The sequence below is a fragment of the Myotis brandtii genome, unplaced genomic scaffold, assembly GCF_000412655.1.
Source record: "Myotis brandtii unplaced genomic scaffold, ASM41265v1 scaffold328, whole genome shotgun sequence".
NCBI classification, from domain to species: Eukaryota; Metazoa; Chordata; class Mammalia; order Chiroptera; family Vespertilionidae; genus Myotis; species Myotis brandtii.
Window position 1 is genome coordinate 64,740 of NW_005362626.1, and position 22,002 is coordinate 86,741.

The 22,002-nt window shown below is 49.7% G+C and overlaps 2 protein-coding genes across 4 annotated transcripts in view; one reads left to right on the forward strand and one right to left on the reverse strand.

Annotated features, from left to right (window-relative positions):
* Positions 1–11,938, forward strand: part of NIM1K (NIM1 serine/threonine protein kinase) — a 26,555-nt gene extending 14,617 nt beyond the window's left edge. For all 3 annotated transcript variants that reach the window (XM_005871029.2, XM_005871028.2, XM_014543527.1), the window contains 3 exons: positions 1,377–2,285; positions 8,037–8,305; positions 11,073–11,938. In XM_005871029.2, the coding sequence (XP_005871091.1) occupies positions 1,988–2,285; positions 8,037–8,305; positions 11,073–11,822 (1,317 nt within the window). In that variant the 5' untranslated portion in view covers positions 1,377–1,987 and the 3' untranslated portion in view covers positions 11,823–11,938. The remainder of the gene's footprint in view (positions 1–1,376; positions 2,286–8,036; positions 8,306–11,072) is intronic.
* Positions 11,939–18,439: 6,501 nt separating this feature from the next.
* The window catches only part of HMGCS1 (3-hydroxy-3-methylglutaryl-CoA synthase 1 (soluble)), a 13,138-nt gene continuing 9,575 nt past the window's right edge, over positions 18,440–22,002 (reverse strand). Inside the window, exons 8-10 of the mRNA XM_014543528.1 lie at positions 21,419–21,544; positions 21,037–21,200; positions 18,440–20,137 (exon numbers count right to left, since the gene is read on the reverse strand). Coding sequence (XP_014399014.1) covers positions 20,048–20,137; positions 21,037–21,200; positions 21,419–21,544 — 380 coding nt within the window. The 3' untranslated portion in view covers positions 18,440–20,047. The remainder of the gene's footprint in view (positions 20,138–21,036; positions 21,201–21,418; positions 21,545–22,002) is intronic.

A 22,002-nucleotide genomic window follows, 5' to 3' on the forward strand; every position in this document is an offset into this window, starting at 1 on the left:
AATCAGCCTTCTGAAATAATTCAAGCCAATGTTGGGAGTGTGTCATTAGTTGATACATAAAGGTACTTGCCTCTACTAAATCCTGCCTAATGTAACGGTCAGTGAATTCTAAGTTAGTGCATCCCTTCATCATGAAACGTTATTGACTACATGCCTGGCACGGTGCCAAGCTCTGAGAGACAGGAGTATGAGGGGCAGGTGCCTTAGGCAGTCCTGTACTCACCCGTAACAATGTGATGTCATCAACAGAGTGAAGATTCACATTTCCAAGGCAATGCCCAAATCCAAAAATCAAGTTCCACACCCAGTTAGCGGCACTTTCTGTCTGCAGGCCCGGTGCTCCGAGCGGAGGGAGACAGGGGGCAGCAGGGCCTACAGTTCCCACCTTCACGGAGAGAGACATTGTGGGAAATGCACAAAGTGCCGAGGGGGGTTGGGGGGGCTCCGAGAGGAAGTGAGTCTTTCCTCCCGGAGGGGGCAGGAAAGCAGGTCAGGAGGGCGGTCTAGCGGCCAGTGCTTCCTCTCACTGAGGATGCCACGGATTTTCACCCTCTGCTCCTGCACCTTCAAAATGAGCTGCTGGGCCGGCAGGCGGACACCTGACCAAAAATACCCAGGAAATAAGACGAGGAGGACATTTAGCCTTTGGCATAGAGTGACAACAGGAAGAACGAGTAGGAGCAAAAAATATAGAAAACGTTGTAGGAGAACCTACAACTGAGACTACATTGGAAGCGTAACATTTTTATTTGAATCAATGTAAGAACTTTTGAAAACTGATGTTAACAGAAAATCTTTAGCATCATGACTATCCTATTATAATTTTAAAAATCTGGTTTTAAAGCAACTCAAAGCTCCTGGCTGGCGTGGCTCAGTGGTTGAGTGTCAACCTGTCAACCAGGAGATCACAGATCGGTTCCCGATCAGGGCACATGCCCGGGTTGTGGGCTCCATCCCCAGTGTGGGGCGTGCAGGAGGCAACCTATCAATGATTCCCTCTCATCACTGATGTTTCTATCTCTCTCTCCCTCTCCCTTCTTCTCTAAAATCAATTTTAAAAATATTTTTAAAAATAAAATAAAGCAACCCAAAGCAACATGCATATTTTCCTAAACATCACAAAATAGAAAACCTGTTTTGCTAGAAGTGTTTGCAGGCTGTGAGGGCTTTTCTAAAACGAGGCCTGAGGAGCGGGTGCACGTACCTTTTCCTCTTGCTAAGTCACATGTAATCGGGCATTTACCGCAGGCCTGCATCCGAGCTGAAATTCGCATAGTGCTCTCAGGTCAGCGCTTACAGAGCAGACCCCTTACTCGTCACCCACCCTGTGCAGTTCATTCGCCTCGCTAATACATTTTCTTCCTCTCTGTTCTTAGGGCGAACAGCACCTGCCAAATTTTTGAGACAGCTCGCGGCTTAGGGGAAGGCTCATCTAAATAAAGGCCGGCTAAAGTGACATAGCGGGACTTAATCCTCCACTCGCCCGCCCGCCCCGGCCGGAAGGCTGTTGGCAGCTTTCTTCTTTCTGGGGCTCCAGATGATTAGGTCTCGGGCCCTGCGACCTGCCGGCAAGAGCCTCGTGAAATGAGGGAGGTCAGAGCTGAGCGCCAGCAGCCGGGGCCCCGGCGGCCTCCACAGTGATAGATCCTCTGACCCTCAAAGGAAATAGCAAACCGGACCGTGGTCCCAGGACCAGCCGCCTAGCACAGAGCATCAGACTGCACTGCGGCCAGGAAGTTCCTGCAGCCGGACAGGGGGGAACAGGGGTGGCAGCGGTGCAAGGGCATGCGCCCTCCTGCACAGTGAGAGCTGGGAAGTCCGGCCCAGGAAGGTGAGGGCCTCCGGGGAAGCTCTGCGGGCTCCGATGGGCTGGGGCCCTGGCGGTCCCTAACGCCCCTCGCCCACCCAAGGGGCCCCTTCTGCGCCTCCCAACCTGCCGCTGGCCGCGCCTCCTGGCTGAGATGGAGACGGGAGCTGCTGCGGTGCCATGACGATGACAGCAGTGTGCGTGGATGGAGGCGGCCTGGTGAGCCCGCACTGCGCCCGGTGGGACCGGCGGGACAGCGTGGAGAGTGGCTGCCCCACGGAGTGCAGCCAGGAGGAGGCCGAGGGGCAGGCGCGCCAGCTGACGCCCTTCGAGAAGCTGACCCGGGACATGTCCCAGGACGAGAAGGTGGTGAGAGAGATCACGCTGGGGAAGCGGATCGGCTTCTACCGCATCCGCGGGGAAATCGGCAGCGGGAACTTCTCCCAAGTCAAGCTGGGGATTCACTCCCTGACCAAAGGTAGGACCTGCCGCCCAGGCGGCCCCGTGGGGGCGGGACCCAGTGCGGGGCGGGGCCAGGAGCCCAGGGCCAGGAAGCCAGTGACACGTTGTCACCTGAGCCCTGCCCTCTGTTATTTCAGTTAATTTTCACGGTAAGGGTGTGAGGACAATGTTTTTGTTTCCACTTTGCAGATAGGGACACTGAGACCCACAGAAGTTACATGTGGCCTCAGCAGTTCAACCTTAGATGATTCTGACCCCAAACACTCTCCCCCTACACCATGCGAATGAATTCACTCAAACACTGTGGGGCCCTGGCTGGTGTTCCCAGTGGTTAGAGCCTCTGCCCACGTAATGAAGGTTCACAGGTTTGATTCCTGGTCAAGGGCATGTACCTGGGTTGTGGGTGCACTCCCTGCCGGTCCCCTCCCCTCAAGGATGAGTGCAGGAGGCAACCAGTCGATGTGTCTCTTTCTCATCTATGTTTCTCTCTTCTCTCTCTCTCTCTCTCTCTCTCTCTCTCTCTCTCTCTCTCTCCCTTCCTCCCTTTGGCCCTTCCATTCTCTCTGAAAAAGCAATGGAAAAAAATACTTGCAGGTGAGGATTAACAAAAAAACACTGCAGGGCTCTGTCCTGCTGACGTGGAGTGTGGCTTGGTTCCAAGGCAACTCACAGTCCAAGCTTTTGTTTATGTCTCCCGTTTGTATCTGTGTGTCAACGCCAATGACGCAGAACGGCCTGGAGACCTCCAGTCTCCCCTCCTGACCCGAGGCTGCTACTTGTATTATATTGGGGGAAAAGGGCTTTGCTCTCAGGACCACCTCTGCTCACTTCCTGCCGGCCCTCTCCGTACTGTCTGCTCTGCACCGTCCTCATTGCTGCTGGGTTCCTTGCTGTCTACCAAAGGCCCACCCCTGCTGGGTACCAGTCACGCTGGGTCCTATTGCAGCAGCGCCCAGCACACTGGCCTGGGGGGGGGGGGGCGGAGCAGGGAGGAACCCTGCGGAGAACCGGGCCGTGTGGGCTCTTCCCTGCTTACCTCTTGCTTAGCTGAAGCCTGGACATGATCAAAGGGAGTTACAACACAGAAAAGGAACCCTTGTGATCTGTACAATTTACAACTTCCTAAGCCCATGGGCTCGCTCTGCCCTCTCCCCAAGAGTCCACCCTGACATGTTCTCTCCTAGGCCCCAGCCCGAGCTGCTCTGCCCCGTTGTCAGAAGGCACAAGGCCAAGAATGATGGTTGCGTGTCCCACTGCCACATACTAAACACTCTCAGCTTTCTTGTCCATCTCCATCCACATGTTTCATTCTATTTCAGCTCAGATTTTAAAGAGAGAGAACACAGGGGTGGGCAAAAGTAGGTTTATAGTTATGAGTACGTGAATCACAGAGTTTATTCTTGTATTATTATTCATACACTAGAGGCCCAGTACACAAAAATTTGTGCACTGGGGGGGGGGCATCCCTCAGCCCGGCCTGTGCCCTCTCACAGTCTGGGACCCCTCGGGGGATGACCACCTGCTGGCTTAGGCCTGCTCCCTGGGGGGATTGGGCCTAAGCTGGCGGTCAGACATCCCTCTGGCAGCCCGGGAGCCCTCAGGGGATGTCCACTTGCCAGCGGGGAGCAGGCCTAAGCTGCAGTCAGACATCCTTAGTGCTGCTGAGGAGGCAGGAGAGGCTCCCACCACCACTGCTGTACTGGCAGCTGTCAGCCTGGCTTGTGGCTGAGCAGAGCTCCCCCTGTGGGAGTGCACTGACCTCCAGGGGGCAGCTCCTGCATTGAGCATCTGCCCCCTGGTGGGCAGTGTGTGTCATAGTGACCAGTCATTCCCAGTCCTTCTGCTGTTAGGGTCAATTTGCATATTACCCTTTTATTATATAGGAGTGCCTGGCCAGCCTGGGAGAGGGGCTGATAGCTGTTTGCAGGATGCCCAAGCCCCCCAGTGGGGACCCTCACCCCATGAGGGTGTGGCCAGCCTGGGTGAGGGGCTGATGGCTGTTTGCAGGCTGGCCACAGCCCCTTCAGGGTAGGGCTCCCCCCTGAGGTGCCTGGCCAGCCTGGGAGAGGGGCTGATGGCTGTTTGCAGGCTGGCCATGGCGCCCAGCCACCCAAGCTCCCAGTGGAGGCTGGCTGGAAGCAGGTATCTGGGATTTATTTAGCTTCTATAATTGAAACTTTGTTGCCATGAGCATTCCACAACCAGCTCAGGGCAGGCAACCATTGCCCAGGCAACCAAGCCTCCTGCTTGCTCCAGCTCCGTGGCTGCCGGCCGCCATCTTGGTTGGGTTAATTTGCATATAGTCACTCTGATTGGCTGGTGGGCGTGGCTTAGGGCATAGCAAAGGTACGGTCAATTAGCATCTTTGTCTTTTATTAGTGTAGATTATTGTATTATTTATTACTATTGTTAACCTGCTTTTGCCCGCCCCTGTCTGATTGCTCACTAACCAGTCGATGACGGGCCAACTTGGGGTCAAGGGCATCCTGTGTCAAGTTAGCGGCAGCCTTAAGGTCCCGAGGCCCCATGACTCTCAACAGAGCCCAAGGTCCAGACAGGTGTGTCTGCGAAGGTGAGCAGAGTGACAGGGCATGTCCACCATAGAGACAGGAGTCACAAGACGGCATCTGATTCCGTAGACAGGCTCCAGCGTGGGCTGGACCGGAGAAAGAGAAGCAACAACTGGTATTTATACATGACTTCCTTCTTGGACTCCTCAGGTGTCTGTGGTATCACTAAATTAAGTTCATTCTTGTCCCTGAGTTGCAGAGAGCACGGCATTTTCCTGCGGTGCAGTTGGGCACTTGGGTGGCCTCACTGGCATCAGATCCTCACTGCTAACTGGCCTCTTGTCCAAGGTGCAAGTCACCCTCTGGTTACGGGATCCATGTGCCAAAGAGGAGGAAGGTCAAAAGCACAGGCAGTGCGGAAATCAGATCAACAGCAAGTTCAAACAAGCCAGAGAATGTACCGGCAGCTAACTGAGCACATTAGACCGATGCAACAGAAGAAAGGAATCCCAGCCTCACCTCCCAACTCTTACACCCTAGTCCTGGCACCACGCCCCATCTCTCTCCTGGGCTTCTACCCATCAGCGAGGCCCCCACCCCCACCCCAGCGAGCGGAGGAAAGAGTAGAAAAATGAGAATAAGTGGAACTGAAAGGGGGACAGGAAGGGAAACCTGGGTGCAGAGGCCTGCGAGGCGATGAGCACAGGTGGCTGTTCAGGCGCTGGGAAACAGAATCTCGGGCAGGAGAATGAAAAGAGGATGAAGTGAGTCAGGGCGAAAAGACCGTGGCTATTAACGGAGAGGGGACATTTGGCTACTCTGAGTGGACGGGAATGGAAAGAAAGGGCGAACGTTCCTCTAAAAGCTGTATATCTAGCCCTAGCTGGTTTGGCTCAGTGGATAGAGCGTCTGCCTGGGGACCGAAGGGCCCCAGGTTTGATTCCGGCCAAGGGCACATGCCTGGGTTGCGGGCTCGATCCCCGGTGGGGGGTGTGCAGGAGGCAGCCAATCAATGATTCTCTCTCATCATTGATGTTTCTATCTCCCTCTCCCTTCCTGTATAAAATCAATAAAATATAAAAATAAATAAATAAAAGCTGTACGTCTAAAAGAGGAAGGTGACTCATTGGCGAGTGGTTTGGGAAGACTTGCTGGGAATTTCAATGCCTGTCCCATAGCCAGGCCACGCCAGAGTAGGCAATATGGGTTGCCATTCCTATCAATATGGTCCCCATACAAAGCCCACTTGGCCGATTGTCGTGGGTGTCCTAGGGAGCGTGGACACAGGCTTGATGAGATAAATAAGGGAGACTTTCCTGGGAAAGCCGAGGGCTCCTGTGGGGCAGCTCCTAGGACAGTGGTTTTTAAACCAGTGCCAGCTGCTCTAATCTCTAGAAAAAAGGCTCCAATCCAGGCCCCTGCTGGCTGGGGTTTATTTTTGTGGCGAACAGCTCAGGTTCCCCCAGGCCTTGCAAGCTGATAGGGTGGCTGAAGCCATCATGATTAGAATCAGGCTGATTAGAAATTTCTCAAAAGAGATGATGCACTTGGCTTCTGAATATTTTATGTCCCATCTGTTGTCACAGAGAACAGTGAAAGAGGCGGCGGTGTCTGTCCCTTTCTCTTTGTGCCCTTCCTGACCTCTTCTCCCCTGGTCTTCCTCTCGCTACTCTAGTCTCAAGTTTCCTAAACGCTTTCTTCTCCTCTCTCTCAATTTATTTATTTATCAGTTCACTTATTCCTCTTTTCAAAAATATAATAAACTCTCCCGTACCCACACTTCACTCTGGGCCTTTAACAGAGATGAATGAGGTACATTCTAGCCTGATAGAGACCCACACTATGTAATGGAGACAGACAGGAAACAATCAGTAAGTGATGTCACCCGGTAAGGTACAAAGGGTGTGCTCAGCTGTGCCCGAGGGTGTCAGGAAAGGGTCAGTTGACCAGGAAAGGCTGGGGTTGGGTCTTGAGGTTTGAGGAGAAATTATCCAAGTCACAGGGATAAGGGGATTCCAGGCAGAGAGAGGCTGTCAAGCTCATGGAGGTGTGAGTCAACATTTACAGGTCAGCGCGCTGAGATTACAGTACAGAGAAACACAGAATCGGGACACCAGGATCTTCATAGAATGGGAGTCATGGAAGGCCTCCTGGAGGAGGGTGGTTTGGAGACTGGCCTTGAGAGACCATCTGGAGTAAACTGCGTGACGGACAGGAAAGGGGTCATGCACCAGATAAATGAGCCAGGCAGAGGAAAGCTTCCAGGCATACGAGTTTCATCCCTTTTCAAGGAACAACAAAAGGTTCTGTAACAGTTGGAGTCAAGTTGTGGATGGGAGGTCAGGCTGATGGACAGGAGGTGAGGGTGGGGACAGAGATGATGAATGGTGGACAGTGGTGAGGATGGTGGACAGGAGGTGAGGATGGTGGACAGGAGGGGAGGATGATGGACAAGAGGTGAGGATGGGGACAGGGATGATGAATGGTGGACAGTGGTGAGGATGATGGACAGGAGGTGAGGATGGTGGACAGGAGGTGAGGAAAAAAAAAAATATATCTGGATGGCAAAAAGGAGGTGAGGATGGTGGACAGGAGAGGAGGATGGTGGATAGGGGTGATGGATGGCGAAAAGGAGGTGAGGATGGTGGACAGGAGGTGAGGATGGTGAAAAGGAGGTGAGGATGGTGGACAGGAGGGGAGGATGGTGGACAGGAGGGGAGGATGGTGGACAGGGGTGATGGATGGTGAGGCTGAGGAGGTGAGTGGGTCTGATTAAGAGGGGCTTTCTTGGTGAAGCAAAGGGACTTCAATGTCATCCAGAAAACTGGGTAAAGATCATCAACTACAACCTCCTTGGGAGGCAGGAGTTGGCATCAGGCCCTGTGCAGGGAAGATCAGGGATGAGCTCTGTGAGCTTGGGGACAGCCATTTAACCTCTGTCTCATAAAATAAAGGGGCTGATCTAGGTCCCTCTGGGTTCTAAATTTCTTTTTTTTAAAAAAAAAAATATATCTTTATTGATTTCAGAGAGGAAGAGAGAGGGAGAGAGAGATAGAAACATCAACGATGAGAGAGAATCATTCATTGGCTGCCTCCTGCACGATCCGGGATCAAGCCCACAACGACACCAGGCAGGAATCGAACCGTGACCCTCCTGGTTCATAGGTCGACGCTCAACCACTGAGCCGCCGCAGCCGAGCCCGTTCTAAATTTCTATGAGCCTGTGAACACTGGCACATTCTTTTCTCTTTTTCCAGAAAAGGTGGCCATTAAAATCCTGGACAAGACCAAGTTAGACCAGAAAACCCAGCGGCTGCTCTCCCGTGAAATCTCCAGCATGGAGAAACTGCACCACCCCAACATCATCCGCCTTTACGAAGTCGTGGAGACCCTGTCCAAGCTCCACTTGGTGATGGAGTACGCGGGGGGCGGGGAGCTCTTCGGGAAAATTAGCACCGAAGGGAAGCTCTCGGAACCAGAAAGCAAGTTCATCTTCTCCCAGATTGTGTCTGCTGTGAAGCACATGGTGAGTGGGCCAGGAAGGAGCGTCTACTCTCATTCTACCCACAGTGGGAGCGTGTGGCTTCCGTTTACCATCATGCAGCAGCCCCGAGGGTGTCAGTCTCACAGGGCAGACAGTAGCCCCTCCTCTGCTGGTCGGAAGCCTGGCTGTGCTCATTCTCCTTGCCTCTGAAGCATCACCCAGGAATCTCCAGTGACAACGCAGCCTCCTGGCTTCTGGAACTTAGCAGGAGTCACTCTGAGCAGCTCGATGACACTCACCCACTCTGGTCACGCCCATCTCTCCAACCCCATCTTCCTCTAGCCAGAGCTCTTCGCTCTTTCTTGGCCTTGCCTTCCTAACTCTGTGTTGAGGATGTGTTCTCCTCTATCAACACATCTCACATTCCAACTCCCATCCACCCTTCACAACCCAGCGCAGGCCTGTCTCTCTGAAACTCCCTTCAATCTCACAGCAGCTCCCACCCATCTTTCTCGACTTCCGTGAACTCCTCTACCTCTTGTTGCCTCTGTGCTCAGACTTTGGTGTCCTAGTTTAGTCCCTGATTCTTTTTGTAGCTAAATCTGGACTTCTAAAGCACATTCCCTAGATCTTTTTTTTTTAAAAAAAATATTTTTTTATTGATTTCAGAGAGGAAGGGAGAGAGACAAAAACATCAACAATGCCAGAACCGGTTTGGCTCAGTGGATAGAGCGTCGGCCTGCGGACTGAAAGGTCCCAGGTTCAATTCCTGTCAAGGGCATGTACCTTGGTTGCGGGCACATCCCCAGTGGGAGATGTGCAGGAGGCAGCTGATCAATGTTTCTCTCTCTCATCGATGTTTCTGGCTCTCTATCTCTCTCCCTTCCTCTCTGTAAAAAATCAATAAAATATATTTTTTTAAAAAACACAAAAAAACCCAAAAACAAACAAACAAAAAAAACATCAACAATGAGAGAGAATCACTGACTGGCTGCCTCTTGCATGCCCCCTACTGGGGATCAAGCCCAAAACCTGGGGATGTGCCCCCTGGTTCATACTAGTACAGTGGTTCTCAACCTTCCTAAGGCCGCGACCCTTTAATACAGTTCCTCATGTTGTGGTGACCCACAACCATAAAATTATTTTCGTTGCTACTTCATAACTGTAATTTTGCTACTGTTATGAATCATAATGTAAATATCTGATATGCAGGATGTATTTTCATTGTTACAAATTGAACATAATTAAAGCATAGTGATTAATCACAAAAACAATAAGTAATCATATATTCAATATGTGTTTTCCGATGGTCTTAGGCAATCCCTATGAAAGGGTCGTTCGACCCCCAAAGGGGGTCACGACCCACAGGTTGAGAACCGCTGTACTAGTAGATCAACGCTCAACTCCTGAGCTACGCCTAGATCTCTGAAGAGCTGCGCTTCGGTGCCCTTTGTAGCGCTGGCTGAATTGCTGGGCGCAGGAGGAACTGACTGCAGACCCGACCACCACTTTCACAAATATCAGCGCAGATGTTCGGCTGCCCTCTTTACCCAGGTCTCAGTCAGTCCAATGGGCAGACAAGTGACACTTGTCTGGGATCTTAGTTGAGAGGCTGTTTCTAGGTCACTCCTTTGCCTGGCTGTTGTGGGGTCAGTGACCTCCTGGCCAAATGATCAGCAGGAAACTAGTGACCTGGGGGACCCAAGAGAGCAGGCAGAAGAAATGGGGGAGGAAGGAGTGACCGGAGAGAAGAGCCTTGTCGCAGTGGCGGCGGGCGCTTTAGCCCGTCATTAAGTGGCCTGTGCTGTGGTGCACCTTCCCGGGCCAAGGAACAAGCCAGACACATCACACAACAGAGCCGTTGGGAAAGGAGTCTAGCACGTCCTCCTTGGAGAAGAGACCAGAAGACCCAGGAGTAGAGGGTGCAGACCGAGTCCTCCGGAGCTCGGAGCCCTGACGTCCTCCAGGCCAGGCGCCCTGGTCTCCAGAGGATGGATCGCAGACAGGGTTTCAAATTTCATGGAGGGTATTTACTCTGCACCAGCACCCTGCCGAGCGGGACAGACACAGCGGATTTACAGTTCTCCCAACGCCCCATGAGGTGCCCATCCCTATCCCATTTTACAAGGTAGCGAACTGACACAGCTGGTATTGTTGAACCTACAGCCAAGCTGTCAGGCTCCAAAGCCTGGATGCTTACCCCAGGAGGCCCATCGGCAAGAGCGATAGTAAAGCACATCCCAGGAGTCATTGGGACTGAGCAGGTGAAGATTGTCTGGATTCAGAACGCCAGGGTCGGGGTAGGGCCTGGGCTCAACCCGCACGCTCCTGCTGCTGGCACCTCCTCCCTTCTACTGACTTCTGTGAGATGGAGGAGCCGCCTGGCGGAGCGTGGTGGGAAAGCTGGGAGGGCTCCAGGCCTTCTTGGGGTTGACCCGAGTCAAGAGATTGCTCAGCCAGAAAAACCCATCCATGACCTCAAAACAAAGGACTATTGGCTCATTACGTTCTGGAATAGTAGTTCAGTAAGATCTGGGTCTTATTTCTGGGTCTGATTCCCGAGTTCACACGTGCGGGACAAACTCCAACCTCACCCCACAGGAAAATGAAGCCTTTCATCCCTAGGGGGCCTGTGGGTGTTGTTTGGCTAAAGGTTATGGCAGGGCAGCTCTCCAGGTTTGCTGACGTGGTTAATCTCCCCTGAATTTCCTGTATTACACCATCTCACTGTTTCAGAGCTGCTGATGCATATTTCCTGATGGTATTTCACTCTGGAAATGACCGTTCTCCCCTCTGTCTCCTCCCACAGCACGAAAACCAAATTATCCACAGAGACCTGAAAGCAGAAAACGTGTTCTACACCAGCAACACCTGCGTGAAGGTGGGCGATTTCGGGTTCAGCACAGTGAGTAGAAAAGGGGAGATGCTGAACACGTTCTGTGGGTCCCCTCCCTACGCTGCGCCCGAACTCTTCAGAGACGAGCACTACGTGGGCGTGTATGTGGACATCTGGGCCTTGGGGGTGCTTCTCTACTTCATGGTGACTGGCACCATGCCATTTCGGGCAGAAACCGTGGCCAAGCTGAAGAAGAGCATCCTCGAGGGCACGTACAACGTACCTCCCCACATGTCGGAGCCCTGCCTCCGCCTCATCCGGGGAGTCCTCCAGCCCATACCCTCTGAGCGGTACGGGATCGACTCCATCATGAACCATGAGTGGATGCAAGGGGTGCCATACCCCACCCCTCTGGAACCTTTCCAGCTTGACCCCAGACATTTGTCAGAAACCAGCACCCTCAAAGAAGAAGAAAATGAGGTCAAAAGCACGTTAGAACATTTGGGTATCACAGAAGAGCATATTCGGAACAACCAAGGGCGAGATGCCCGCAGCTCCATCACCGGGGTTTATCGCATCATTCTGCATCGGGTCCAAAGGAAGAAGGCTTTGGAGAGTGTCCCAGTAATGATACTACCAGACCCTAAAGAACGGGACCTAAAGAAAGGGCCCCGTGTCTACAGAGGCATAAGACACACATCCAAATTGTGCTCAATTTTATAAATTGCGACAGACTGGTGGTAATTAACCAAGGTCGTTGTTGCTGCTTTTAAACTTTTTCACGGTCAACTTGGTGGGGACATTTTTATAATTTCTAAATAAATTTAAATTTAAGGTATACATTCTTTCCCCCAAAAGAAGTGTATTAGCTCAGATTCTGGCTTGATTTACAATCTCCTCTTGTTCCAAAACACCAGCTGTGTCTACAATGGAAGAGCTGCTGTGCAGGAGACACCCCTATGGAGCAAGACTTGCTTCAGTGGGGCTTAGCTCACTGAGTCTGCCCCTTGAGTGTGTTGCTTGTGGGTGTGTAGAGTTGTAATCTGGTATTATCTGAAGTTGTCCACCGGGTGTACTGGTTCTAGGGCCTCCAGGGAAGTGCAAAGTCAGCCACTGCGTGGGGCCACCTGGCAGGAGCTACGGAGGGATCTTCAGACGGCTATTTGCTATTTGTATTGGGGTTGGAGGTGCCCAGGCTAGACCCAGCTATGAAGCAAGGCAGGCTGGTACTAGTGCCTAGTGCTGGGACTTGGGCCTTTTATTGATAGGTATGGGGCACGCTGTTCCAGCTGCAGCTTGTTTAAGAGATTTTAGCAAAGTCTGAAGCCTGAGCCAGGACTGGCCATTCATACGGAAAAGCTGAGCAAACAGCTTGGGTGGGACTGCAAATTGGATGGGGTGGGGTCTCGGAATCCTCAGGGCCAAGCAATGTGCTTCAGGCTGATGGAGACTCAGATATGGTGCCTGCCAGTTAGCCCTGTGACAGGGGAAGTCCCAGCAATGGGGGAATAATGACCCCTGCAAACACCCATCTGGGAGAAAGCTGCCCCTATGCCAGACAATCCAGTTCCTCCCCATATGTGTCTGGGTCCCCCAAAGCCTCCCTGGTGCTAGGAGTCTGAGTAAGTTTGTGGGCTGGCCCTTTAAGTGGGTCTCCAGCAGTCTCCCTGTCTCTCAGCCACAGCCCTCCTGGTTTTTACAGCCCATAGTTTTGGGCCTCCTCTTCCCAACTCTGGAATCCTGGGCCGGGGGGCTGGTGTGGGGCTGGGAGCCCTTGCTCCTCACGGGCGGCCTCCACAGGAACAGGGAAGATCTCCCTCCCGATTAAAATAATGGCAAACGTGGGTGTCGGACCAGCCCGTTCCATGCCTCCTCCCCTCCTGTGCTTTCTTCTTTACTTCCCTAGTTGTAGGATTTCCATTCAGCCACCTTTCAGGTGGTTCTGAATGATGGTGGTTCTGTATTTCAGTAGTAATTCTGATGTGGTTGTGGGAGGCAGCGAGTACAGGCGTTTGCCTATGGCACCATCTTGGTTCTCTACCTGCCACTTTCAGATGCTAGATCCACCTTGATACAGTGGGCAGGCATGATGTTCTGCAGAATGTCAAGGTCCTTTCAGACTATTGACACAGAGCAGGAGACTGGTCACCACCTGGGGTAACAGAGTAAATGACAATCGATGTCCATCCCAGAGAAACGTGAACTGTTTTTGATCCTCCGTTCCCTGGTATCGTTCCAGCATAGACTTTTATCCAACAGTCCTCAAAAATTCTGGGTGTATATGTTGCATACACATGTGGCAGCAGAGAGACTTGGCCTCTCCCACTGCACGGGACCTGTCAATCAACTTACACCTGGGGCCATGATTCTCTCACGGTGACAGGCTACCCCGGGCTCTGCTCACCGACTTGCCTCCTTTCTTTCTCTTTTTGGTTTTGCAAGTCAAGTAACTAACACTCCAGCCAGCTGTCACTCAGAACTCTGTGATCTGTTAGCCATTGTCACAAGCCCCCGCAGGGCAAGACACCCTGATTTCCACTCCAGCCTTATGTCCATTCAATTATGTCCACCTTGCCTGACATGTATATATTACCACATGGCCTCTGCCATGCTGGAATCCCACTGTCCCTGGCAAAGGCATGCCCGGTTCCACGCAGCGTTTCCCCATCAATCCCTGATGTTCGAACAGGTGCTGCGCACTCTCATTGCCTCAGTGAAGGGAACGTGCTCCTGGGAAACAGGTGGTTCTCCAGTCTCATGTAATGAATCCATTCTGACATTCACACCTCCTGGAACCTCCTGGAACTTCCTGTCCCTGCCCTGAAAACACTACGCCACGGCAGCTCCACTGTGTGCGCCTCATTCACTGTGAGCCAAGCTCATGGCCAACCTCGACAGCCGTCCCTGCAGAACATAGGACCAGCTCAGGCGCCCTTCACTAATGCTCCCATGATAACAAACTGCCCTTTATCCTGCCTCATATTTGTCCCTCCACCCCCACCCCTGGCCCGATGCCCTCAGGATCCTCCCCCGCTCCCCCCACGTTCCCCCTTGGCTCCTGACAGTGCACCTCTGCCAGGTTCCGCAGCTCCTTCAGTGTCTAAGCTACTTCCTCCGGGACAGGGTTGTAGTTCTCTGCGCGGGATGTGTAGGGAGCTGCCCAGCTCTCCGTTTGGAGAACAAAGGTATTGGAAGAGCATCTCGAGGAGGCCGAGCAGCATCTTGCAGGCAGGCATCTGCCTCCCTAGACCTCGGCGGGGTCTTCAGACAAGGAAGACCCGCGTGAGGGGAGCCGGTTTTCAACATTTTCAGACTCATCTTCCCTTTCGTTACTTAGACCCTAGTCTCCCACTCTCTTCCTATCAAGGCCCTGACTTTGATAAAAGAGGGTGGTCAAGTACTTCCTATGCAGCTCAGCCACCCTCCCTACTAGGCCCTGGGCCTCACAGGTGCTTTTCCTCTGCGGCAATCCAAGGCCCTCAGACTTTCACAGTAGACTCGATGGTTGGCTGACTTAAAAGCATCTTATTTAGTTTTTTCCCCAGGCTTCAAAGCAGTTAATGAAAGCTGGCCAAACCCAGGCTTTATCATTGCCCTGTACTGGTCAAGCGCCACAGGTGCTACATGATCCGGCTCTGGCCCACCTGCACCTGTAGTGACAATAACCTGCTGCCCTGCCTGCAGGGCGACTGCACCCTGCCCACCAGCAGTGCCTTTGGTTCCCCTGATGCCGTGATGTCTTGGTGGCAAGAAACAACACAAATGTATTACCTGACAGTTCTGTGGGATGGAAGCCCAGCATGAGCCTCATTGCGCTGAAATGTGTGAGGTCTGGGCTTTCTGGAGGCTCCAGGGAGAACCCATTTCCTGGCTTTTTCCTGCTTCTAGAGGCATCCCACATTCCCTGTCTGGTGGTTTCCTTCCTCCACCCTCAAAGCCAGCAACGTGCATCTCCCTGGATGGAAGCCCAGCAGGAGCCTCATTGCGCTGAAATGTGTGAGGTCTGGGCTTTCTGGAGGCTCCAGGGAGAACCCATTTCCTGGCTTTTTCCTGCTTCTAGAGGCATCCCACATTCCCTGTCTGGTGGTTTCCTTCCTCCACCCTCAAAGCCAGCAACGTGCATCTCCCTGACTGCCCATCCTCCCATGGCCACCAGGCGACAGCCCAGATGGGTCTGCGTTTAAGGCCCCATGTAATTAGGTTTGGGTTATCCGGACCATTAGGGAAATCTCCCATCTCCCAGTCCTTAACCTTAATATCTGCTTTCACCATGCAGGGTAACATTCTCAGGGGCCAAAGATGGTCATCTTTCGGGGTGGGGCCATCACTCTGCCAACTACACACCGCAATGGGATGGTTTGCATGGTTGATGAGTAAACCAGCTCCAACCTCCCATCCCGAGGGTCCATTTTATGACTGTCCCGGGTATCAACGGTCTTAGCCTGAATTCTCCAAAACAGCAGATCCTGACACAGAAGCTGGCAGGCAAGTCATTTATTTGGGAAATGACCCCAGGGTGCGGGACACACAGGAGTACAACAAAGAGAAGGAAAGCCAGCATAAGATGTGTTGCTGGATCGGCCACAGGACACTGGTCGTTGATCTGCAGGATCTGAGTGCTGCTCAGAACTGTCTGCCCAGGGGATGGAAGGAAAAAGCATTTACCCACCAGTGAGTGTCCACCATCGGTCACCAGCAAGTGACCCCAGGGGAACTTAACCGCTCTGCCCTTCCGGGAGGTGAAATTTTGTGTACCAAGTGAGTTCTGTGGGGATCCCACATCGCAGTGAGGCCAAAGAGGGGAGTATGTAGCAGGAATCCAAAGGGAGGTGCTCTCATATTCTCTGAGACCCTGGTGAAGACCGCAGGGCAGAGGTCTGAGTGGGGCCCAAGGTTTCAGATGCATAGATCAAAGGCTGGAAGGCTGGAGTACCTTGGCATGTTTGAGGAATGGAGGAAAGGCAGGATGAGTGTGGGACTGAGTGTGGTGCTGGCCGGGACCAGATCCCGTGGGAGTTTGCAAGCCTGAGTAAGGAACGTGATGCCCTCCGGGGTGAAAAGTGCTCACTACCGGGTAAGGTAGCCCAGGCAGCTCTCAGGATGGAAGCAACTTGTGCTGGACCCGGAAGACCAACAAGACTTTGCTAAGGTGGGTTGGGAGCTTTCGCAAAATTCAATAACTCTTACTATTATTGCCTACACAAAGACGGAATAGGACAAATAAGATTTCCTTGTTTTTTTTACTTGTAAACATTTAAATACAAATGCATTTTTAAAAAAATTATACCCTAGAGTCCTGATGATCTAGAAACTTCCTGAGGATTGGTATTCATAATCTCCGGCATCAAATTACTGCCTTTACAATTTGGGGGGGGGGGGGGGGGGGGGGACTATTTTCTTCCACCACCAATTAGAGGGAATAAAATGAGGAGCCTATGTTCAATTAAGAGCAGTTGCTAGAAATTTTAAAGAAAGTGTTCATGTTTGTGTCAAGATTACATAGCTCTAATTTACTTAAGGATCATGTTATGCCTGGCCGGTGTGGCTCAGTGGTTGAGAATCAACCTACGAACCAGGAGGTCATGGTCCAATTCCTGGTCAGGGCACTTGCCCATGTTGTGGGCTTGATCCCCAGGGGTGCAGGAGGCAACTGACCAATGATTCTCTTTCATCATTGGTATTTTTCTCTCTCCCTCTCCCTTCCTCTCTGAAATCAATAAAAATATATTTTTTAAAAAGATCATGTTACATTCCTTGTTCTGTTGATTCTACTTCATTGTTTCTTAGGCCATTTCAAATAGCAGAACAAGAGAAAGTATTTCAACTAAGTCACAAGAGGACCAAAGTGGTTGCTTGCATCTATTTGAGTTTCTTCTAGTGTTTAAAATCTCAGAATTATCAGTGTTCATAAAAATAAACAAAAACCCAGAAGGTGAGGGGAAAAGTACACAAATTCATTTGAGAAGGGTAAGGACTCTTAAAACCATAATCCCTAGGGTTCTAGAATTTGCAAAAGTGACCTTAGAGAACAGAACACTGGCCTTTTTCTGAATGACCCAGAGGGACAGGAAATAAATGAAATTATTACTAAGTATTGAATATAGACATGACATGATAAAATGAGCTAATCAGTACCATAAAATTAAGTGTACTCCCTAATTCATACAATCCAAAAGAGTTGATAGGACTCAGATTACCTAGTCCAATTACTGCCAATGCAGAAATTCTCTTTAAAACCCCCGGAGCACCAGGGACATGTACACGTGACCCTTGGGCTGGAAGCTGTCGCTGAGCTATAGAATTTGCTCTGAATCCTTAATTGCTAACTCTTAATCTTAAGTTGTTTCAAGGAACACAAAGTAACTCTCTATATAAAAATTTATAGCAAGTCCAGTCGGTGTGGGTGAGTGGTTGGGCATCGACCCATGAACCAGGAGGTCATGGTTCGATTTCGATCAGGGCACGTGTTGCAGGCTCAATCCCCAATAGGAGGCATGCAGGAGGCAGCCCATCAAAGATTCTCTCATCATTGATGTTTCGATCTCCGAAATCAATAAAAACCTATTTAAAAAAAAATTTATAGCCCTCGCTGGTTTGATACAGTGGATAGAGCGTCGGCCTGCGGACTGAAGGGTCCTGGGTTCCATTCCAGTCAAGGGCACATGCCCAGGTTGCGGGCTCGATCCCCAGTGTGGGGCATGCAGGAGGCAGCCCATCAATGATTCTCTCTAATCATTGATGTTTCTATCTCTCTTTCCCTCTCCCTTCCTCTCTGAAATCAATAAAAATATATTTAAAAGAAATTATAGCAAACTTCATACATGCTTATCACCCAACTTGGGACTTCCTTTCTTTGTCTAAAGTGTAATAATAAATTATCAGTATAAATCACTCCACACTAGAGGGACAGTTCCTTGAAGGCAAGACCATATATCTTATAAATTTTATTTCTGACTTAAGTGAGTACCTTGTTTATATCACATTTTGGAATGTTTGTTGAATGATGAATGAATTGGTGAATGAATAAATTTAAATAACACAAGTGCCCTTATTTATTTATTTAAATATATTTTTATTGATTTCAGAGAGGAAGGGAGAGGGAGAGAGAGATAGAAACATCAACGATGAGAGAGAACCATTGATCGGCTGCCTCCTGCACGCCCCCAACCTGGGCATATGCCCTTGACTGGAATCGAACCTGGGACCCTTCAGTCCGAAGTCCAACACTCTATCCACTGAGCCAAACCAGCTAGGGCGAAGTGCCCATATTTAAAGATAGATTATCAGCTGATTTCTTGCCTAAATGTTAGTTTAGGAGAGAAAAATAAGACGCAAATATCTGCCATATTTCCCGAAAACTTTATTCAAAGTTATTCACCTCATTGTCAATAAGGTGTACAGTTAATTCTGTGCCATATTACTGGGCCTGCCCATTGCTGGCAATGGACTTTGAGACAACCCTTTTTCTGACACCAAAAGTTACTCTTTTTAAAACATACCAAACTCCCAATACTTGTGGAAGTATTGCATGCACCACTTTCCCATCGATCTTTAAATCTGAACTTCCATTATTAATCTGGATGTTAAAATGAAGTCATTTTAACAAAGTATGACTGTACAAATCAAAGTACCACTAGTTAATATTAGACAAGAGTATTTTACAAACACTACATTACATATTACCTTGCAATGTGAAACATTACATTTCATATTTGTGTACGTTTATTTTAGATAACTGAGACTTCACAGAATTTAACAGCAAATAAAGTTTTAAAAATTGAATTCTGTACATTAGTTCCAACTAGCTCTATTTTACAATCTATAAGGCTCATGTCATAGTTCAGCACCAAAAATATCTACAGAACTGTCTAGCCAGTCTTATTCGGACCTTGTCATGGTTTTCTTAAGGTGGAAGTCTGAGAAAATGCTTTATAGATCCTACTTCCAGATCTAAGTGGAATACTCATTTTGGCTGATTAAACTATGTAAAAACTTGGGTTTTACCTTTTTATTTTCATTAAACAGATTTTTTTTAAAAAAGGAAAAGAATACTTACACAGTCTTTCGGTTGCATTTATAACACTGACGCATCAGAGTAACTAGCGCCTTACCCTATCCTTCCTTTTTAAAATTTTTAAAAGGCAGCCAAAAAAATGTTTTGTTTATTCTTCAAAATAGGGTACACAGAAGGACTGCAGCAACAAGCTTCCTCATACACAAGTTCCAGTAACATCTCAGTGTTTTTCCGCCTCGTCCAGCATGAACGGATTCAGGGCAGACCTAGAGCCACACTCAGAGCTGAAACACACCAGGCCGCCCTCCCAGGCCTGCTCAGGGCCAGCCTCTCCGCTCAGGCCCTGCAATCACTCGCCACTGCTGCCTGGATTTAAAGCCACATTCCAGTTTCCAACTCTTCTCTCCAGAATGTACAGAGTTTAGAAAAACATGTTTGTCTTGCCATTTTCAAGCAGGGTTTGTGTATATCACATGTAAGAGCACATTCCTTAAACTAGAAACTTTTTATCAAAAACCACAGGTACTTTCAGTAATCTTGTTTGTTCAAAGTATAAAATTCTTATCCATTCAAAAAAATTAAAATCGAAGACCAGTACCTCTGCTCCTTTCTGCCAGAAACAAACGACTCATCAAACCACATTTAAAAACTAAGCTTCATGCATACGAATGGCCAGAGAGGTATGAAGTTTTGCAGAGCCCTTAACATCATGGAGTACAGTAAGCATCAGCTAGACTCAATAGGAAGCGAATTAGCAAACTGAGCAGAGACTTTCCCAAGAACACTATAGTTTTCCAGGCTCCATGTCAGTCACAAATTTTTAAGCAACATGTAATCCTTTAATATTGTCCCAGACATCCCATTCCCAACCGTTCCCATACATACCCCACCCCGCCCGGCCCACACGGGTCTTCCCCGCACGGCACGGCAGTTCTTAATGCTCCCCGTTGCTGATGACAGCTGCTTCTGGCTCTGCTGCCGTTCCCGGGAGCCGTGGCACTTTCTTCGCAGGACTTGGAATGTGCTAAAAATCAATGGGAGAAGCTGCCTCAGGTCACTGCTGCTTTGAGTCATGGTGCTAATGCAAGTTCCAGTAGAAAGGCAGAGCGCAACCTTGGAGGTTTATGCTAAATATATTCTATATAACTGTTCACAGCGGGAACTGAACACCATTCTTTACCTTATGGTGAACTTACACAACTATCAACACAGCAAGAGAGGGGGAGGCCCAGAGACCCACCAGCCACGGCCTGTACTTGTTACATTCCCATTCACAACCCAAACGCCGGAAGGCTAACCTGCTACCTAATTTGTATAATAGCAAGAAGCAAGATTGTGTTCACCAAGTTCGTGCTGAGGAGATATAATAAATAACTGCAAGGTTATAAAGTCCTCAGTTTGAACCTGGCTATGATCCTTGTCAAGCCATTTAACTTCTTACAGCCTCATCTCTAAAATGGGCATAGTATCATTAACCAAAAGGCCATTTTGATAAGGATTAAATTAGAAAATGAAAATAAAGTACCGAGCACAGTAGGAATTCAAAGCACAGCTATTATTGCCACCTCCTGGCAACTTTGGAGACCACTTTGTCAACGGCCCAAGAGAAGAGAGGTGAGGGCCACAACACCCTATCCTTATGTTCTCTCCCAAGATGTGTCACAAATGAGCCTCTCTCTAGACCCGTCTTCCCCTCAATTCTGGTATTATTAAAACTTGAAAATGCTAACCATTTAAATGCAAAGACTTTATAAAACTGGGAAAGGGCACAGCTGGAACCCAAGCCCCAAGCCCGCTCTGAATCTCTCTTTCTGATATTCCCTAAGCTGCTAAGCCTCAGGTAGGCCCCCCACGCCCAGCAATCTGGGGATGGAAATGTCCCCCCACCAAAGCCCACGACCAACCACCACACGCTCCCTGTACCTCAGTGGCTGTGCTTGAATGCACAAGTCCTACTCCTTCATTCAAAGTGTTGGCATTTGGAGAGGGTCGCCGGGCGTAAGTTCTCCTGTGCTTTTCATCCACTCGAACCAGGTACCATGTTCCTTCAAAAAGGGAATCTATGGAACTCTGGGGAATGTAGTTGCCTGAAGGAAAGGCGGAGAATGTGAACAATTAGTTATGATACACAACTTACCTGGTAATAAACTGAAGAGTTGTATATTTTCCTACAATTTTCACCAACATTAGGTTTGTACTGAATACAGCCTAGATCTGTGGATAACCGTATCTTTATGTGGTATGTTTCATGTTGTTACAGGCTTTGGGGTGTATATGTGTGTATATTAACAACAGAATATTTTACCCAGGTGATGAGTGTCCTCTCTGAGCTTCATGCTTTCTGCAAAAGCAGCTGGTGCCACACACGTCCTTGAGTCGAGCCTCGATTTAAGGTCACATAGACTTGCTGTGATTTTATCAAGAGCAGAACCTAAAATAGTAAAGAATTCCAACATTAAAAGATTAAAAATAGCATGCCCGAAAGCCTAAGCAAAATGTTGCCAAGTGTTAAAAAAACACACTTTCACTGCTTGTTATAACTACTGGCTATCGTTTAAAGATAAGATGGTATCTACCGCCCCAGCCGGTGTGGCTCAGTTGGTTGGGGCATCATCCTGTGCACCAAAGGGTCATGGGTTTGATTCCTGGTCAGGGCACAGACCCAGGTTGCGGTTGGAGTGCATACAGGAGGCAACCAAGCAGTTACTCACATCAATGTTTCTCTTTCTCTCTAAAAATCAATTCTAAAAAACTATCCTATCTAATAATAGAGAAAGATGGTAATTAACCGTAACTTCGCTACCCTTCCCATTGGCTAATCAGCGAGATATGCAAAGTAACTGCCAACCAAGATGGCGGCTGGCAGCCAGGCAGCTGAAGCGAACATGA